At 36.8% G+C, this 22,117-nt stretch overlaps 1 protein-coding gene across 1 annotated transcript in view; it reads left to right on the top strand.

Annotated features, from left to right (window-relative positions):
• piezo1 (piezo type mechanosensitive ion channel component 1 (Er blood group)) overlaps positions 1-22,117 on the top strand; it is a 121,127-nt gene that overhangs the window by 64,538 nt on the left and 34,472 nt on the right. The window contains exons 12-24 of the mRNA XM_039690766.2: positions 256-516; positions 1,447-1,552; positions 3,230-3,411; positions 5,347-5,495; positions 6,923-7,081; positions 8,415-8,521; positions 11,253-11,416; positions 12,475-12,651; positions 14,166-14,291; positions 14,591-14,791; positions 18,348-18,552; positions 19,912-20,016; positions 21,706-21,862. Coding sequence (XP_039546700.2) covers positions 256-516; positions 1,447-1,552; positions 3,230-3,411; positions 5,347-5,495; positions 6,923-7,081; positions 8,415-8,521; positions 11,253-11,416; positions 12,475-12,651; positions 14,166-14,291; positions 14,591-14,791; positions 18,348-18,552; positions 19,912-20,016; positions 21,706-21,862 — 2,099 coding nt within the window. The remainder of the gene's footprint in view (positions 1-255; positions 517-1,446; positions 1,553-3,229; positions 3,412-5,346; positions 5,496-6,922; positions 7,082-8,414; positions 8,522-11,252; positions 11,417-12,474; positions 12,652-14,165; positions 14,292-14,590; positions 14,792-18,347; positions 18,553-19,911; positions 20,017-21,705; positions 21,863-22,117) is intronic.

Raw genomic sequence — 22,117 nt, 5'->3', positions numbered from 1 at the left:
ATTCATCCATCCATCCATTAATCATCCATACATTAACCCATCCATTAATCCATCCATTCATCCATCCATTAAACCCTCCATCCATCCATTAATCGATCCAACCATCTATCTATCCCTCCATTAATCCATTCATCCCTCCATCCATCCATCCATTAATCCATCCATCCATCCCTCCATCCATCATTTTTGCCATGAGAATATCTTTGAATGCTGGCATTAAATACCAGCTGGCTGTGATGCTGTGTGGTGTTGCAGGTGTGGAGTATAACGTACCACAGTTGGCTGACGTTCGTGCTGCTGCTGTGGTCGTGTCTGATCTGGATGCTTCGGGCTCGCCAGCGCTTCGCCACCCTCTGCTCTCCGTTCATCCTCCTGTACGGCCTGGCTCTGTGTGGGCTTCAGTACGTGTGGGCCATGGACCTGGAGGCGGAGCTCCCCCAGCACATCGGCACCATGAGCCTTCGCCAGCTGGGCCTGGACCGAGCGCAGTACCCCTGTCTGCGGCTGGGGGCGCTGGTGAGGACGCTGGCTGATGTGCTTCAGTGTGACTGACGTTATCATATAATACTGCCAGATAAAGTTGATATAAAATCAATGTTGATTTACCAACAGGGCTCGACATCAACGTTAATCGCCATATAGAAACTGCCATATAGATATTTTTAATATTATGCCATAATTCGTCAGAGAGAGAGAGACGCTGGTATCGTGTGTCTATTTTAGCTATTTTAGCATTTAGCATTTTTAAAAGGCATTTTTTCCCCATTCACTCCCATTGTTCATTTTAGAAAACAAGCGATCAGTCAAAGTTGTTTTTTGTGGATATTCAACAATATGCCATTAAATCCTGTCCAACATGTACAGAACCTGGTGTGATCCCACTTCGCATACTAGCCGTTCTAAATAGGATTTGAAATTAGAGATTTTCGAGGATTCGGTTAGAACTACAAACATGAATAAAAAGTGTTAAAAAAAAAACTACAAACATGGCGGATGTGCGAGAGCGACGGTTAAGTATAGAGGTTTAGATTAGGGGTTTGAGTGATTAATAATCAGATGAAAATATACGTATTCAATATTATCCATGTAATCTGCAGCTTACGTTTGTAAAGCTACATTTGGCCATTACCTTTTAAATGCCTCATGCAAACACACGAGGAGAGACGAAACGGCAGATCAACGTGCTACGAACTTTACGTCGGATTTTAACTCTTAAAGATGATTGACTGTAATTTAAATGGTAAACAGGATAAATGTACTGTAACTCCCTCCAGTTCTGGATGATAAATGGCTTTATGTATTGGGAAACAGATGGCTGCAATAAATCGGGAAGAATCTGAGAAATGCAGGAAAACCTGTAGTCACTTGCTCCATTTTTACACAATTCAACCACATGATCAGTCATAACCCTCATGGAGTTACTCTTCTCTCTCTCTTTATTCTCAGCTGCTGTTCACTTTAACATTTTGGCTTCTGCTGAGACAGTCGGTGAGAGACACGTTCAGCAGAAAGAAGAGCAGGAGTGTGCCGTTGCAGGAGGTCACGACCGGAGGTGAGCCGGAACAGGATCATTATCAGCGTTCGCGATTCTGGAGAAATGGAGAATCATGATGGTTCTCACACAAGTAGACGACTCAAAAAAAGACAAATAATGTGTAGTTTACTAGAGGTTCTGCCAAAATGTGCATTGCTGCAGTCTATTAAAAAAAGAATCATTTGAATTACTTATTTAAAAACAATCGGGTTGAATAAATGATTCAATGACTCACTTATATAGACTTTCATTACTGGATGAAACAGAATTTTCGAACAATTCTCTTGAATGAATGATTCAATGACTCACTTATAAAGACTTTCATTACTGGATGAATCAGTGTTTTGAACAAATCTCTTGACTGAATGATTCAATGACTCACTTATAAAGACTTGAATTACAGGATGAATCAAGATTTTTTTTAACAATTCTCTTGAATGAATGATTCAATGACTCACTTATAAAGACTAATTACTGGATGAATCAGAATTTTTTAACAAACCTTTGGAATGAGTGATTCAATGACTCACTTATAAAGACTAACTACTAGATGAATCAAAATTTTTTAACAAATCTCTTGAAAGAATGATTCAATGGATCAGTTATAAAGACTTGAATTACGGGACCAATCAGAATTTTTGAACAAATCTCAAATTAATGATTCAACGACTCACTTTTAAAGACTCATTATTGGATGAATCAGAATTTTTGAACAATTCTCTTGAATGAATGATTCAATGACTCACTTATAAAGACTCATTACTAGATGAATCAGTGTTTTGAACAAATCTCTTGAATGAATGATTCAATGACTCACTGATAAAGACTTATTACTGTATGAATCAGTGTTTTGAACAAATCTCTTGAAAGAATGATTCAATGAATCACTTACAAAGACTCATTACTGGATGAATCAGAATTTTTTAACAATTCTCTTGAATGAATGATTTAATGACTCACTTATAAAGACTAATTACTGGATGAATCAGTGTTTTGAACAAATCTCTTGAAATAATGATTCAATGAATCACTTATAAAGACTTGAATTACAGGATTATTCCGTATTTTTCAACAAATGTCAAATGAATGGTTCAATGACTCACTTATAAAGACTCTCATTACTGGATGAATCAGAATATTTAAATTAAGCTCTTGCATGAATGATTCAATGACTCGCTTAGAAAAACTCTCATTACTGGATGAATCAGAATATTTGAATGAATCTCTTGCATGAATGATTCAGTGACTCACTAGATTAAAGATTTTTTAGCCTATTCGCCTGCAGTGTCTCGCCTGAAGACACAACCGACAATGTTTACTAGAATACGTGCTATTTTTGACATAATTTAAAGGTTTAGTTCACCCAAAAATGAAAATGACATCATTAATCCCACAGAACACAGTTTAAGATATTTTAGATTTAGTCTGTCCCTCCTTTGGAAATGTGTGTACGGTATACTGTCCTTGTCCAGAAAGGAAATAAAGACATCATCAAAGTAGTCATGTGACATCAGTGGGTTACTTACGTATTTTGGTCCAAAAATAACAAAAACTACGACTTTATTCAGCATTGTGTTGTGTTCCGGTTCTGGAAGACATGAGAGAGCTCAGTTTAGCATTGGTGCTCTTCTTGTTTTGTTCAATCTTCATGTGATTGAGTGTGTGTGTGTGTGTGTGTGTTTGTGTGTCCTCCAGAGAGCACAGGCCGGAACGAGTCGATCTTGAAGGTGTTGGGGGGTCAGGTGATGAGTCTGTACGCTAAATACTGGATCTACGTGTGCGGCGGGATGTTCATCATGGTCAGCTTCGCAGGAAAGCTCGTCGCCTACAAGATCGTCTACATGCTGCTCTTCCTGCTCTGCATGTGCCTGTATCAGGTACACTCATTATTATCAGCATTATTATCTTTATATACACTGCCAGACTAAAGTTTGGGCTCAGGAAGGTTTTTAATGTGTTTAGAAGAAGTCATTTACTTGATTAATATTTTAAAATATATTACTATTTATTAATATTATATTAATAAAATATTAAATACAATTAATAAAAAATTAATATTAATATTACTACTATATATTACTATTTGTCTACTATGTGAATGTGTAATTTATTCCTGTGATGTTCATCATCATCACTCCAGTCTTCAGTGTCACATGATCCTTCATAAATCACTCTAATATGAGGATTTGATGATCAAGAAATATTTATGATTATTATCAGTGTTTTTCAGAAGAACAGATTTATCTAGGGATGCACCGATATGACAATTTTGGCCGATACCGATAACCGATAATTTTTAATATTTGAAAGCCGATAACCGATATTTTGGCTGATAAATCTAAATCCAAATTTTTAGACAATTTTAGATTTTCCCCTTTAAAAACAAACATACAAACACAATTATGATGTTCTTATTTGAATGTTTTGCAGCCGATATGACTGCACATTTTGCACTTTAACTGGATTTTCCTTTATTAAAGTGATTTCAATTGTATTTCAAGCATCGTGTTGAACAGTGCACATCTAAAATGTCTCAGCTGAAGGAAATAATATATTATTTATCGGCTTTCAGATATCGGCTAAATGTTCTTTTTGGGCCAATAACGATAACATAAAAAATGATCATATATCGGCCGATACCGATACCGATACCGATAATGTGGCCGATATATCGTGCATCCCTAGATTTATCTGAAATAGAAAGCTTTCGTAACATTAAACACCACCATTCAACAGTTCGGGGGCAGTGAGAATTTTTTTTTTATTTTATGGGGGAAATAAATTGAAGAAATCAATTTTTATTTGTATCAAGGAGGTTTTCGGAAAGAGAGGGGTGTTACGACTTAAGCGGAAGGTCAAACTTCAAGACTACCAGTTATCGAACAACTAGGAAAAGTTTCTGTTTGTCTGTCTGTGGTGTTAAGTTGTGGAATAAACTAAATAATGAATTTAAGCAATGTCCAAACATAATTTATTTTAAAAAGATGTTCAAAGAAATTATATTCCAGAGTTACAGAGAAACACAGTGCTAACTTGAGCTTATATTGAATAAATCTGTAGTATAAATATTGTCATGTATCGGGAAACATCCTTATGTGTATAGAACTTCTGAATCAATACTTTCATGGATTATAGATTGATTACTTATTTAGATTTTTATTTATTAATTTTTGTAGGTATTTGTTTAAATATGGTATAAAGGGGTTGGAGTACATACGTTTTACTTCTTCCTACTCCTTTTTGCACATGTAAATAGAGGGTTGTTTTTTTGTTTGTTTTGTTTTTCTTCAAGTATTGGAAAGTTTGGATTTTTTATTTTTTTTTACTTTGTTGTTCATTTTTTTGTTTTGTTTCTTTTAATTAATATTCCTTGTTTCATTGATTAATAATTGAAGAGTTCAGATGCAAAAGCCTCTAAATGCCATTTGAAATTTTCTTCTTTAATGATGATTTTTATCAAACTTGTATATTTAAGTTCAGTAATTTCACTTAAATGGCAATGATAATTACCTATTAATTGTTATTAAAGTGAAATTACTGAACTTAAATATACAAGTTTGATAAAAATCATCATTAAAGAAGAAAATTTCAAATGGCATTTAGAGGCTTTTGCATCTGAACTCTTCAATTGTATTTTTATTTATTATTTACATGTTCAAAATAAAGATCTCAAATCAAATCAAAATTAAATTGATCAAAAGTTGCAGTAAAGACATTTTAAATGTTATAAAGATTATATTTTAGATAAATGCTGTTCCTTTGAACTTTATATTAATCAAAGACATCAATCAAATCTCTCTCTCTCTCTGCAGGTGTATTACTCTCTGTGGAGGCGGCTGCTGAAGGCCTTCTGGTGGATGGTGGTGGCGTACACGATGCTGGTGCTCATCTCTATATACACCTTTCAGTTCGAGGACTTCCCGGGATACTGGGGAAACTTCACTGGATTCACCGAACAGCAGTGCGTTTACTATTTCAGATGATTAACCCGTTCCCCGCCGCGGACTTTACGGCAATCCATGTTTTCGCTGAGATATACAGTAGGGCCGTCAAAATGGATAAAAAGCTAAATTCGAATTTCTTTCTTAAATATTAGCACAATTCTTAAAGGGATAGTTCACTTTGAAATTAATTTTTGGTATGTTTTATCTTACCTCAAGGGCATCCAAGATGAAGGTGTCTTTGTTTCCGCAGTATTTTCAATTTTGATATTTTTAGGTCAAAGCGTTCTTGTCTTCAGTCATATAATGGAGGTCTATGGTCACCACCTCAAAGCATGCACAGAGAAGTCCAAATTAAACATGATTTAATGACTCGTAAACAGTGTTGGGTGTAACTAATTACTAAGTAATTAGTTACTGTAATTTAATTACTTTTCCCTTGAAAATGTAAAGTAAGGGATTACTCTTCATTTATCTGTAATTTAATTACAGTTACTTCTGATGTAATTGAGGTAAATACTGTGTATAGAGTAATCCGATTTCACCTCGATTCGTATGCATTTTATGAGGTGTCTAAATATTACGACCGTACTCGTACAAATTCGTATGAATTATTGTAAAATGTATGAAAAAAGTGTGAAATGTCATGAGATCAGACATAAAACAATAGTGGGTTTAACATCAAAATGTATTGTCTGATGTTAAAAAGTATGGTTTTATAATGTAACCTTCTCCACCTTGGTCAGTTTAAGGATAATTCATGCAATTTTATAGTATTTATTTGAAAGAATTAAAACAGATTCATGTCTATCCTTGTATTATTCAGCTGGTTGAGATTGATATGGGATTTTAAAAGTAATTAAATACTTTTTAGAGAGAGTAATTAGTACAGTAATCTAATTAGTAACTAGTAAATAATTACTTTTTTAGAGTAACTTACCCAACACTGCTCGTAAATGTAAGTACACATTGATGGCCTAAGACACGAAACGAAAAAACGAACAGTATTTATATCGTTTTTCCTCTTGTAACCACAGCCACGTCCAACTGATCTGAGGGTGCGGGCGCTTCGGTCTCATACCAAAAAATAATTTCAAAGTGATCTATCGCTTTAATGTTGAATGAGTGTGGGGGAAAAAGCTTGAAAATAATGTGAAACTTTTATGATACTCCTCTTTTTGTGTTCTACGGAGAGTCCGTTGAGTGAAATGGTGGGTGTGTGTGAGAAAATATTGATAAAATGATTATTTTCAGGTATATTTATTGTTAAAGAGTTCAGAAACCCTTGTTATTAGCGACACCGGTGGCCGTAAAGTGAACTGCAGCCTTTTCTTTGCAAGCGATTGTTACAATCTATTCACACATAGGCAATAAAAAAGTGAAAACAGCTGGAAACTCTTGCATATAACCCCGTGAATGCTGATCGCATGTGTTCCTCCATCTGCAGGCTGTCTGACATGGGCCTGGAGACGTTCAAGCTGTCGGAGCTGTTCAGCAATATCCTGATCCCAGGCTTCTTCCTCCTGGCCTGTATTCTCCAGCTGCACTACTTCCACAAGCCCTTCATGAGGATCACAGATCTGGAGAACGTCACCCCCATCCACAGGCACGAGCATCGCCTCTGAACAATGCACACGGACAAACCAGATTTCATTGTTTATTAGCATACAGGTGTAACTCAAAGTTTGATTATCGTGCTAAAGTTCAGTAATTCAACTAAAAAGGTGAAACTAATATATTATATAGACTCATTACATGCAAAGTGAGAGATTTCAAGCATTTATTTTATTATAAATATGAAAACATTTTCACAATATTCAAATTTTTTTCTAATTTGGGGTTTTCATAAGCTGTAAGCCATAATCATCAACATTATAACAAATAAAGGCTTGAAATATTATAATTATAATACTTTGCATGTAATGAGTCTATATAATACATTAGTTTCAGCTTTTAAATTGAATTACTGAACTTTTGCACGATATTCTAACTTTTCGAGTTTCACTTGTATAAGTGGACATTTTTTTTCATGCATCTGTCAGTTTCGAGATTGTGGGCTTTTCATAAAGTGTGACTAGTGGACAGAAAACATCCAAAATACACGTTTAACTGTATATTTTAGAGCACTTCTATCTATTTGTGTCTTTAGATTTCAATTACAGTGTATATATCTTTAAAGGCCGTTTTCTCGAAATGAGTTTTGAGCCAGAAATCTCCACTTCAGTAGCTTTAAACACACCAAACTTTACAGTTTTATTCTAATGCACATTTCATAGAGGCCTTTTATTGTGGACAGCCTAAGGCACACCTGTGCAATATCGGCGTCTTGATATACGTCATACGTCTCGGCTCACTAACGCAGATTTGTGAACAATGTTTGAGAGAAATAGGCCTTAAAGTCTTAAATCTTTGAGTTCAGCTCAAAAATTGCGTTTATAATTTTGTTCAGTGTATGAATTTGAAATAAAAGTGCGACATTTCTCGAGTTATTTCAGACTTAATTTAAAGGGATAGTCCACTTTTTTGGAAATAGGCTCATTTCACCACTCCCCCAGAGTTAAACTGTTGAGTTTTACCGTTTTCGAATCAATTCAGCCGATTTTTTTGATAATTAGAATAATATCAGTAACCAGACGGTTTCTGGTCTCACTTCCATAGTAGGAAAAAAAATATACTATGGAAGTCAATGAGACCAGAAACTGTCTGGTTGCTGATATTATTCTAAATATCAAAAAAAATCGGCTGAATTGATTCGAAAACGGTAAAACTTGACAGTTTAACTCTGGGGGAGTGTTGAAATGAGCCTATTTACAAAAAAAGTGGAGTATCCCTTTAAATCCGACACATTCCCAGAGGATGTGTTGCTCTCCATAAGAAAAATATGAATTCATATTCAAGAAATGTGATTTTTCTGACTATCGCTGTTCGTTTTCCCACAGGAAGAGCGGAATCGAGAATCCGGATTTGGTTCGATCCACAGAAGAAGTCAGACTTGAGGAGGAGGATCTGGTCACGGATCAGGGCGATGATCCATCAGAGGCTGACGGTGAGAGGAATAAAGCAATTTTACACTTAAAGGGATACTTCACCGATTAGCATTAATCTTTGTATCAGTAGAAACGCCGTAGTATTCCCAGATGCCCCCCGAGACGAGAGATTTCTGTATTTTGTGTCTGGAAAAAATCAAAAATCGTCGTTTAGCTTCATCGGAGGCTCTTTTTTTGGAGTGCAAGTGCATTCTGGGAGTTGTAGTGTTTCATCCACATGAGCCAAAAATAAATTTTCTTCATTTTCTCAGTGTAGAAGGCACCAACTTCTAAAGTAACTTCACATGTATACTACATAAATGACTAAATTTCAATACACATTCATCTTTCCAGCGGTGATGTATCTCTTTAATATTGATAAACACTAGAGATGCAAAAATATTAAATGTCTCTGCTGAGACCGATAGTGATTCTTCAGAACAACATCGACCGAAACGAAGGAAGAAATCTCCCTCAACTAATGAACACTGTACAGCGAACCTCTCATTTGGTACATTACTATAATATTAGAGGTTAAAATGAATAACCGATCTCAAACTATTATTTATTTTCAGATATAATAATCCCACTTAAGGTCGTTTTCATGAACACTTTTGTCTTACATAAACGTACATATACAATTAATAGTAAATTAGCTCTTGTCTAGTGTTTTATTTTTTATTGGTGGTGGTAACTAATGAACTGTGAACATTGAATAAGTTTCCTGAGGTAAATGCGACGTTACATGACATGTTTTCATGGTTTAAACACTGATTGTGACACGATATATTTCTGTAAGTTGTACCGTATCCTTCAACATACCTTCTGATGTTCATGCATGTTTAACTTATAAAGTTATATATAAGTATTTATATCTATAAAGGCTTAAAGTGAGTGGGAAAAAAGACTGAACTGAGGCACTAGAGGGATCTGTAACGACACATAATGCTCTTAAAGAGCGCCAAAATGCTATTTATTGCTTGAATTCCACGATAAAATGGACAGAATTTGAAAACTTAGACTTTGTTTCTCATCACAAGTAATAAAGCACAAAGCTCTTCGCAATTATTGAATGGGAGGCGCTACAAATAATGTTTGTACGGGGTCACAGCCTCAACACAAGAGAGATTCTCTTCAAACGCTGTACGAGTCTTGCACATTTTTCCACCCCCTTTTGATTGACAGGATATAATCGGTCCCGATTTGTAAAGTCAAAAATAATTTATCCCTTAAAACTCATCTTTAATCACCTAAAGTTATATATTTAAACGTTTTTTCCTTAAAAAAATATATTATTCACGGCTTAAAATAGCATGTAACTCGACACCTTCGCCTCATTTAGTATGCGTAGTTCTATGGATATGCAAATGAGCCCCGCCTCCACTCACTCACTCACTGGTTGACGATCACTCGTTGATCTGGTTTGTGACGTCAGAAACACCAGTGATTTCAAAGCGTGTTTTTGATTCATTGAAAATACTCCGCAATGCTGTCGACTTATGAACTTACACACGGTGTGTGTTAAAGCGGATTAAAAACACCACATACACACATAAACAACAGTAAACGCTGGAGTTTCACCACAGGGCGACTTTTGGTTTATGTGGAAGGACTTTTGGAAGGTTTATGTGTAAATAAATTAAATTTCTTTCTAAAAACTACTTTTTGAAATGTGTATTCAACGTTTTTCTCATTTAACACAATAACGACTTTAAATGATCTTTTAGCGGGTCAAAAGGAAGATTTAATATTAAGTTACAAAATAAAGAAATTCATCCAGTTACAGAATTTAAATATTTAGGATTAGTTTTAGATCCTCAACTTAAATTTGAAAAACATATAAAGAAAATCCAGAAAACATTACAAAGTAATCTCAATCGTCTTAAATTAATTAGAAGCTACATTCCAAGCCAGGCAGCTCTAATGTACATACATGCTGTGATATTTTCTCACATATCATATTGCATGACAACATGGGCACAAGCACTGCAATCAAACGCATAAATTCCTTATATAATCGAGCAATAAAACTTTTGGATAAAAAAAACATTAAGTTATCATCATTGCAGCATCTTTAAGAAATAGAATCTAATGAATTTTGATAGTTTTATGAAATTGTGCATTAATCATCTAGCACCTGAGCTTGTGAGACCGGACAACATCCGAGTCACTAGGAGCTCCACAAATCTTGACTGTAAAATATCATACTGCAGGACCAGTTTTGGACAGACGACCTTCTCTGTGAAGAGTTCGAAACTCTTTTGAAATCAAGACTGTGTTTGACTTTAAGATGTTCATTTCCAGGCTGAAAAATTGGTTAAAAATAAACCAAAACTGTACTCATTTTTAACTATATTTAATTATTAGAGTTGTATATGATATGTATGTATGTTTATATTATTATTATTATTATTATTTTTTTTTTACTGGAGTAGTTAATTATGTAAATTTAATTGTGTATAAAAGCCCTTCCAGGGACAGGAGTTGAAAATTAGCTATAGCTATAAACTTTATATGCAACACTTCAGTGACATGCTTGATCTTGACACTATTGCATTGTCCCTGTCAAATAAATAAATAAATAAATAAATAAAAAATTGATGTGATAAATTTGCGATTAATTCGATTGATTTATTAATTGTTACATCCTGTGATTAATTAACTAGCTTTAAAAACAGTCAGCGAGTTGATGATGGGTGCGGTCTCCGACACTCGCCGCTAACTGTCCTGCGCTCGCTTCTCCGTTCTCAGAGCCGATACCCAGCAAGTGGGGCCTGGTGATGGACAGACTCATGGTGTTGTCTACGAAGTTCTCCGACACCTTGACCCACATCCAGAGTTTCATATGGAGAGTGTTGGAGCTGCACATCGTCAAAATCGTGGCTTTTTTCGTGGTCTGGGTCGCCGTTCTGGAGGTCGGCACACTCTCGGATTACTAATATGCATGCATTCAGACACATTATCACAGTTTATTCACTATAGTTTAGGAAATGGTGAAATGTGACCATAACTCAAAGTTGATTTTGTCCGTCCTTCTGTTCAACTCTCACACATGAATTATGTTGAATATCTGTCAGCTGTTAAATTCAACTCTCAGGTGCTCTTCGTTTCGGAGATCTTGTTATCTTCCCGGACACCTAAAAATGAAATTTCCTCCATCCCAGTAAAACCAATGCAATTTATTTTTGTTCTATAATATTTATTCTTTGTAATTTAGTATTTTGAGACAATTTGATTGAATTTATTAATATTTATGCAATATTTATGGTCTATTTTTGCCATGGAAAAATATATATATTTTTCTGTATATATATCATTTTTTTCAAAAAAAAAAAATATTAATGCAGTATTTTAGTTTAATATAGAGTCTAGGCCTTCAGAAAAAAAAAATTTTTTTTTTAAAGAAAATTAGCACCATCTGGTTACAATATAGAGAAAAAGCGTATAATCATGGTGTAACCACTAGATGGCATGTACAGATCTCTATGGAGAATCATGTGAAATCCCCCAGATGTTTATGTACACTTTTTTTTTTTTTTTGGTGGATTTTAATATATATAGTTGAAACAATCTCAAAAACGATTTTTTATTAAAAAAATGTAAAAAAAAAAAAAATAATAATAATAATAATAAAATAAAAATTTGTGAATTTTTGTGTTTTTGTCAATTTCCCATTCATTTCCTATGGGGTCATTTATTTTTTTTAAGACCACTTAGCATGCTCAGATCATGACCTCAATTTTTTTTTGTATTCACATACATAATGCCATAAAAGTCACCAAGTTTCATAACATTTCGATGAAGCTGTGATTTTTAGAAATTCAAAACAGACATTTTTTCTGTCAGAAATGACCGAAGAGCGCCTGAGGGTTAAAACACAATTAGATAATACCAGTTTAGCCCAACCAGTGACCAATGCTTCATGTTGTTCAGTGTGTGTGTGTGTGAGTGTTTGACCCTTGTGTTTGCGCAGCCGTCGGCGATGAACCTGGTGCTGGTGGTGCTGTGGAGCTTCGCCGTCCCGTACGGACGCTTCCGGCCCATGGCCTCCTGCATCTCCACCGTCTGGGTGTGTGTCATCATCGTCTGCAAGATGCTGTACCAGCTCAGCGTCGTCAACCCGGCCGAGTACTCCAACAACTGCACCGTGGTGAGACACACACACACACAGTGTTTAGAGAGGACCTCTTATGTGCTTTTTGGGCTCTACTAGAATAGGTTTTCATGTTTGAATGTTAAAAAAAAAACAATTAAAGGGTAACTAAACCCACTCTATCCTGATCGTTTTCAATACTCGCAATTCCAACTCCTGACTCCCTACAGTGGTTTTGACGACACAAGATAGTTTTTATACTGCCAAGGGCGTAGCTCGCGTGGTGAGCTGAAACCTGCGTAGGAAAATTCAACTGCAGTAGCCACCGTTCAGCCTGAAGAGGGCAGCACTAAGACGTTTTTACACCATATATTGTAGAAATAAAACACTTTATAAACAAATGTCAAAAAAGTTACTCGAATCAATGACTGGTATTAATAAAGATCCATTCTTACAGACCATTAACTAAAAAAAGTTGGTTTAGTGTTTAGTTACTCTTTAAGGGCCCTATTTTAACCCTCTGGGGTTGTTCGTTTCAGAGTCACACTCGGGGGGTGTTCGGGTCCAAATGGACCCAAAGGGCGGGATTCATATTTGAGGAAAAAAAAAAAATTTTTACTCGTTTTTTATAATATTTTTTCTTTTCTTTTTTGGTGTTTTGAGAAAATTTCAACAAAAAAAAAAAAGTTATAATTAGTATTAATGCAATAATTATGATAAAAATTTCCCCCCCATTGAACATAATAGAAAAAAATGTTTAAAAAAAAAAATTTTTTTTTTTTTTTTAAAGCTGTATTTCATTTTAGAGTCAAGCCTAGGCCTCATAAAAGCAATTTTTGAAATGAGATGGATGCCATCTGGTGGACAAACTGAGCATTTTAAAAATGCAAAACACATGTATAATCTGAATTTTTTTGGTGTGTGTGTGTGTGTGTGTCTGTTTTGCACTCTTGATGTTTTATAGATTCACCCCTTCACTGTTGTGTGCTTTTTTTTCAAGATCGTGGCTGATTTGTAGATTGTACGCACAAAAAAACTCAGTATTTTCACATTTTTGCCAATTTCCCATTCATTTTCCATGCGAACACCCCAAGTGTGACTATTTTTATTACAACCACTTAGACTACTCACATCCTGTCCCCAATTTTTTTGGTGTTCAAATACCAAATACCAACAAAGTCACCAAATTTCGGACCATCCCGAGGAAGCTGTGATTTAAAAAAAAATTTATTTAAATTCTTCGGGTCCAACAGAACAACAGAACCCGGATTCACATCACAGAGAAAGCAGAGAAACATAAAAGAGGCCTACACTAATTTAGCAAATTAAGATGACAAAAGGAAATCACTGAATCCATTTGAAGCTTTGAAAAAAAAATGGCATTGTCATTTAAAAACGTCAAATAGAAATAGCAGGCCTTCCTCAAAGCGCACATTGTCTGGTTTTTATTTTAAAAGTAACGTGTCTACATGGTGTGGGTTAGACGGTTGAGTTTTACTTCCGGTCAATATGAGCGTTTCCCGTTCGGTGAGGACAGCGTTCACTCTCTCTCTCTCTCTCCGCATCTGTAGCCGATGCCGAACGAGACGAGTCTGGAGCCGGAGGAAGTGCTGAACTCCACCCTGTACCGAGCGCCCGTCGACCCGGCCAACTGGTTCGGTGTTCGGAAAGATGCGACGCCCCTGGGATACAGCAAGGTGAGTTCACTGGAGTCTTCTCTCCTATTGGCGGGCGTATAGAGAGCCTAAGCCCCTCCCCTCCGCTGGGAGAGACGGCGAGACTTATCTTTTTACACCGTCTGAAATGTGTCCTGAATTACACATGTGATGTCAATCTAAAAGATAATTCTGAAAGTCTAGAAAGTCGCAGTTTGTCGTAAAACAGAAGAGTAACGTTTAGTTTCAAGTGAAGCGAAATAACAAAATCAGTGTGAGTTACGTTACATAAAGTTTTACAGAAGCATTGCTGTTTTGGTCATGTGTGTGTGTGTGTGTAGGATCATCTGCTGGTGCTGATGCTGCTGGTGTTCGAGGCGACCGTGTACCGGCACCAGATTCATCATTACAGACAGAAGCAGCGCTCGCCTCCTGCCATCCCGGTCATGTTCCCCCAGGCCACACGGGACACGCTGGACCAGAGCCTCCTGCACTGCCTCCAGTACCTGCTCAACTACAGCTTCTACAAGTTTGGCCTCGAAGTACGACTTCCTCTTATGCTGCGTTCACACCGGACGCGAATAGCGCGTCAAATTCGCGTCTAGTTTCACGCTTGAGCACTTTGTGTTAATTCGCGTGTCAAGAGTGAAACTGACGCGCGTAAAAACAAAAGTTTGAAGCGAAATTTACGCGCGTCAGAATCGAAATCCGTTGGCGGCCATTGTTTTTATGTCGACCGAGCATTCATGGAGAGAGTCACCGCTCTGTGAGAGCAGAACAGCGGCGTGGGGATCATCGTCGGCGTATATTTGTGTCCACCGGACCCTTCGGAGCCGAACCGTTCGGCGAGTTTCACCATTTGCTCGCTCCAGGAGCTGCGCTGGATGACGGCTGTTAGTAGTACTTAGCGCCCAGTTTGATGATGTTGTCCCGCATCGGAGCAAGGATCAACCTCGCCCTCATCCATCTAATCTAGCTGTCATTTATTTTTGTTTTGATGATAAATTGAGCCAGCCTCCAAAAGTTATTAACCTGTCCTGTGATTTTTTTTTTTTTTCTCTCTCACGTCCAGACACAAATTTATGCACATGTATGTTGATTGTCTTTACATCATAATACTATTTCATATAATCTCGATATGGAATGAATAACATGAACATGTCTCGTATATATAAATAATGTTTCGCTTTGTTGTGCATAATCCCACCATGCATTTAGTCATATTACAAAATAATTTATTGAAGCATCCAGACACTTCACCACATGAGCAAGCAGCTAGGCTCCTGGTTGGTTAACGCGGCGCGAATTTACGCAAAAAAAGTTCAGATTTTTCAACTCGGGCGGCAGACACGAATTCGTGTCAAACGCGTGAATGCACAAATGGCACTAACTGAATCATTCGCGCGTAACGCGCTTACCGCGCCAGACGCTCAATTCGCGTGAACTTGATGTGCGAATGAGGTGTATTCGCATGTTCCGCGCCGCGCTCCACGCCTCATTCGCGCCGCAGGAATTTTTTACGCGCGTAACGCATCTTTGCATTGACTTAAAGGGATAGTTCACTTTGAAATTATTTTTGATATGTTTTATCTTACCTCAAGGGCATCCAAGATGTAGGTGTCTTTCTTTCCACAGTATTTTCAATTTTGACATTTTTCAGTCAAACCGTAGTTGTCTATCAGTAGGGATGGGTACCGAAACCCGGTATTAAACGGGCCCCGGTACTGAATTTTGAAAGACCGTTGTATCAATAAGCTCGGACGTTATCGGTTCTGCTGTCGGTACTGAAGAAATTAAGTAAATACACGTAAGTTGGGCTACTATTTATTATTCCTATAAAGAAGTTATCTTGAACATGTTTCGCCAGCCATTTCTATATCATAGTCTGTGATGCAAATTTGCAATTCGCAGTTCAGAAGAGAGAGAGAGAAGAGAGAGAGCGATCTCTCACGCAAAGCCACAGCACGCGCAACACGACAGCCCTGCTGAATGAGTGACAATGAGGACAGAACTAACATTCAACGTGGTTACACTTTAGATCTGGGATATTATTCTAATATATTTTGTATTTTGGCTTCCAAAGATTATAAAAAGAAGATATTTGAGATAAAACCGTTAAAAAAAACGAGACGATCTGTCCTTTACTTCACAGCACTGCGGAGCGCTGTCAGTTCTTCCTAAAACCCAAACGTAACCGTCAGAATCAGCATGATCAGCGATTGTTGCAAAATGCTGTCTTCTACTGTTGCAAGATCAAAAAATGGCTATTAAAAACACAAAAACCTGCGCAAGAGACGCTGTTCACAAGGCGGTGCGCGCTGCGAAACGGACTGCATATACTTGGGCTCGTGCGTCCTTAACTATCAAATATACATAAAAATGTCAAAATGACCAGCTCTGAGATTAACTTAAACACAGTTTATTCACTTAAACACAATTATGTCTTAAATGGACGTAAATAATAGGGAGAAAATGATGGTGCATCAGTCCCCATTAGATCTGCAATCGGTCTTAAAGGGGCAGCAGTCTAATAGCCTAAACCTGCCGACGATTCAGCCATTAATGCAAATCAAACAACAAAAGCCAGAGAAAATCACTCACAGCTTTTGAATGAGTAACTTTAGATTTAATAAGCATTATTCTATCTATGATAAACTATACAGTGCTATTTTATATTTGATTACTAGGTTTCTTTTCAGATAGAAACAATTACCTGAAAAGATGTTAGTACACCTTCCTGAAATTAAAGCACTTTGTATATAATTTGTATCTTTGATTAATTGTATTCTTGTGTTTGTACTTGTTTTTTTCTTATGCATCCTTTTTGTATAAACAAAAAAAGCCTGCACACTGCTGCATAACAAAAATATATTTTTCTTCGTTTTGCTTTTTCTATTTTACATTTCAAAATATAAAGTTTAATGATGTTCTTAATTCTTAAAAAAAAAAAAAAAAAACACCAAAAAGAACCGATAAGAATACCGTTAAAGTACCGGATCGATAAGCGGTATCGGTAAGAGTAGTAATACCGATAAAACCTTAACGATACCCATCCCTATCTATCAGTCATACACTGGAGGCTAAGGGGGTCCACCAAAGAGCAGCACAGAGAAGTCCAAATTAAACATGATTTAATGACTCGTAAATGTAAGTACACACTGATGGCCTAAGACACGAAACGAGCGGTTTGTGTGAGAAAACCAACAGTATTTATATCGTTTTTACCTCTTGTAATCATAGCCACGACGAAATGATCTGACGGGACCGTCGCTTCGGTCTGCGCATGCAACGTCACTCAATATTTACACAGAGATTTCGGAGGTTTTACCTTTTACTAAACATATTTAGATATACGGGAAACCGCAATGGAAGACGATTTCGGTATATCTAAATATGTTTAGTAAAAGGTAAAACTTCCGAAATCTCCGTGTAAATATTGAGTGACGTCACACGCGAGCGATCACTTCCAGCGTAACATTGAACTGATTCAGTTCGGTTCAGTTGGACATCTGACATGATTACAAGAGGTAAAAACCATATAAATACTGTTGGTTTTCTCACACAAACCGCTCGTTTCGTGTCTTAGGCCATCAGTGTGTACTTACATTTACGAGTCATTAAATCATGTTTAATTTTGACTTCTCTGTGCTGCTCTTTGGTGGACCCCCTTAGCCTCCAGTGTATGACTGATAGACAACAACGGTTTGACTGAAAAATGTCAAAATTGAAACTACTGTGGAAACACCTACATCTTGGATGCCCTTGAGGTAAGATAAAACATATCAAAAATTAATTTCAAACTCAACTATCCCTTTAACATTGAAATCATTCACGCCTGACGCGCTATTCGGTTTGCACCATTAGGCGGAACGCTTGCTATTGGATATATCAGTCCGTTACAGTTTAATGTGCAGGCTCCTTGTGTTACACATTACACAGTTACTCTAGTAATAACTACAAATTATGCATAATTACATAATCAAAACTCTCCATCACAGCAAAAACACATTAGTTGGGAATCTAGCTGGATCTGGTCATGTTATGCATAGATTTTCTCAAACCATTTCTCAATATAATAATGTGTTTCATGGCCTCTAGATCTGCTTCCTCATGACGGTGAATGTCATTGGCCAGCGGATGAACTTCCTGGTGATCATCCACGGCTGTTGGCTGGTGGCCATCGTGGTGCGGCGGCGCCGGGCGGCCATCGCCCGGATCTGGTCCCAGTACTGCCTGTTTCTGGTGGTCTTCATGATATACCAGTACGTTCTGTGTGTGGGCATCCCTCCTGCGCTCTGCATAGGTGAGCGCTCCTCGATTCATATATACAGCAATCCTTACTGTCGAACGTCATAAATTGGCTGTTTTATCTTCATTTATGTTGAGCTGCACGATTCTGAATAAATTGAGAATCACATTTTTTTTGTTTAAAGTCACGATTCTGAAAACAAAATAGCATAGAATTTACTTGAGGTTCAGGTTGAGTAAATGATTCAAAGACTCGCTCATCAAGACTAGAGCCCGACCGATAAAGGATTTTGAAGGCCGATACAAATATTTTTGGGTTTCAAAATCTGATACTATATCGGCCGATATTTTGTTTTTTTTATTAAATATTGTTGGATTTCACACACGTGTAAAAGAAAAGCTAACTTTTCTGCACAAGATACGTTTGATGCTTATTCTCTATGTCTAAATGTTCACTCCTCGCAAGTATAACTTACATTTTACAATGCAGGGACTGTAACTAGAGATATGCTCGTTATAAATACAGTAATAATTACAAGTTCATTGTGGTTTCCAAGCTCATTAATGTTAACGTTAGCGGTCTTCCACTGATGATAGTGGCGTTAGCTAGCTTTGTGGTTAGCTAGTCTATGATGAGCCATAATTTAGCAATAGATGACATCATACTGCAAATTGTAAAACATACATTTTCAATATAACAGGCCAAGGAGAGATGATTGAAGCGTGTTTCGTCCGTTTTTATTTTATTTTTTAAATATTCATTTATCGCCATTATAACTGCCGATACCGATATTTTGGAAAATGCCTAATATCGGCCGATATATCGGTCTCAAGACTCGTTTTATTAGTGGATGAGTCTGTGTTTTTAAGCGAATCTCTTGAATGAATGATTCAATGACAAACGCATATTTTAACAGAGTCACGTGTCGCCACCTACTGGTGTAACTCTGTAATCTCTTTATATAAAGAGTCAAGTTTCTTTCACTTTTATCAGTGTTTATATCTGAACTATATTCTTTTATTACAGTACTTCTGTGATAATTTGAATTTTTGTAAGAGAAATAATGATACTGTGTCGTCTATATTTGGGACAGATGTGAATGCTTTGTGATCGTACTTGTCAAAGGTGTACCACTGTCATTTAGGCATCAGATCACTGTTTAAATCAAGATCGTGATGTTTTACTGATGAAGCTCCTGTTGCACGCTGGGAGATTATGGAGCTGCTTTGAAACTGTGTGTGTGTACAACATAAATGTGACTTGACATAAAACCTTTGAAAATACACCAGTGCAAATCAGGTGAAACCCAGTTTAGGCGAATCCCACATCAGAGTCACCATGCGGATGTACGTGTGCAGACCAACACACTCTTGAGTTTACTCTGGTCACCTGAGCTTTCTCACACGGCTCTAGATTACCCTTGGAGATGGAGAAGCTCAGTGACGATCCACTCAGCTCTGGTCAAATGGATCTACTTACCGGACTTCTACACCATCCCCAACTCCAGGAACCTCATATGTGAGTGACACATCGACTGAACACCCACAATATTTACTCACCAGCAGTGTTGTAGTACTCGAGACTCGGACTCGGTCTCGAGACCATATTTTAATGGTCTCGGTCTTGTCATGGACTCGTGTGCATTTGGACTCGGAATCGACTCGTACTCGAACATTTTCTTTTTTTAGGACTCGGACTTGTTCCCGAGTCCACTCGAGTTCAATTCAAAATATTTTTTCATGATTATCACTGTAAAAAATATTTTCAAGATTTGTTATCACAACATATTTTCTTTTGTCAAATCAACTTTATAATAATTTATTTAGTTGAGATAACTTATTATTTTGAGTTTCTGATGGTTAAATTAATCTAATTCACTGTTTTAACTCACTTTTTCCAGTTAAATCAACTTAACATTTTAAGGCAACCCAGGTTACTTACTTTTTTAAGTTGAACCAACAATATTTTTTTACAGTGTATTAATATATGTTAATAAAATATTTCTTTAAATTGATTGACACGCCCAGTGATTGGTGATTTTCTAGTGCGCAACTGCGCATGACAAATTGTAATAAAATACTTTTAACACCACCTACTATGTGGCCTTTTTACCCTAAACTGATCATATTTTTTAAACTCCAAGTAAATTCAGTAAAAAAAAAAGGATTTCTCTTAAGTAAATAAAAGTAAATTAGGTAATCAACCCTCACTGGTCTCGGTCTCGACTCGGACTCGAGTGAGGTGGTCTCGACTACAACACTGCTCACCAGTGACGCAACCTTCAGTGTAGGGCTGGAAGTTGGCAAAAATCTGACGATTCGAGTATTTGGGACATGATTTAATATTATTCCGATTCTTAAAGGAGTAGTTCACTTTTAAAAGACTTTTCACTTTTTGCTGATAATTTCCTCACCCCCATGTCATCCAAGATGTCCACGTCTTTCTTTCTTCAGTCGAAAAGAAATTAAGGTTTTTGATGAAAACGTTCCAGGATTTTCTCCATATAATGGACTTCAATGGGAACCAAACGGTTCAAGGTCCAATGCAAACTGTTCAAAGGGCTTTAAACGATTCCAGGGTCTTATCAAGCGAAGCGATCGCTCATTTAATAAATAAATAACAAAGTTTAAGTTTTATACGCTCAAATGCTCGCTTTGCTCTGTTCTGTGATGCGCGTTCGTGACTTTCCTGTTCGAACTCGTTCATCAAAATGAACGAATCTTTTTTTCAAGTCATTCGTTAATTTTGTTTGTTGAATGAATCAAAAGACTCAAAGTTGTTCATTTTAAGACCCTTATTCGTCTGGTGTCGCCCTTTGAATCTGCACTGAAACTGTCTTTTGGACCTTGAATCGTTTGGTTCCCATTGAAGTCCATTATATAGAGAAAATCCTGGAATGTTTTCATTAAAAACCTTAATTTCTTTTCGACTGAAGAAAGAAAGACATGGACATCTTGGATGACATGGGGGCGAGTAAATTATCAGCAAATGTTTTTTTGAAAAGTGAACTACTCCTTTAAATGTTGGTTTTTGTTACAGTTATTATCATAATCATAAACTCACTGGTTTGTAGTCGCTATAGTTTGTGGCCACACTTATATTCGTCTAGTTATTTACCAGAACGAGAATCTCAGAAAGGCACAACAAGTGATCATAGTGAAATCTGAGGCCAAAACACATGACATGTCTGCGGCCGGTGTGTTGCAGCGGACTTCGTTCTGCTGATGTGTGCGTCGCAGCAGTGGGCGGTGTTCGAGAACGAGAGAAAGGAGGAGTGGATGGTCATGGGAGGAGAGAACAAAGACAACCCGGATCCCATGGAGGAGATGCCCTTCAACCCGGCCCCCAACTTCATCAACTGCAGGTGCGTTATTACTCATCAACGACACACAAACCTTCATTTATTTCAGTAATTCAGCTTAAAAGGTGAAACTGATATATTATATAGACTCATTACATGCAAAGTGAGATATTTCAAGCCTTTATTTGTTATATTTGTGATGATTATGGCTTACAGATATGAAAAATATTCACAATATTCTAATGTTGAATTTGGGGTTTAGTCATAATAATCACAATTATAAAAAATAAAGGCTTGAAATATCTCACTTTGCATGTA

Source organism: Pimephales promelas, chromosome 1 (genome assembly GCF_988280905.1).
Source record: "Pimephales promelas chromosome 1, fPimPro1.hap1.1, whole genome shotgun sequence".
NCBI classification, from domain to species: Eukaryota; Metazoa; Chordata; class Actinopteri; order Cypriniformes; family Leuciscidae; genus Pimephales; species Pimephales promelas.
This window is presented reverse-complemented; position numbering and strand designations above follow the sequence as displayed.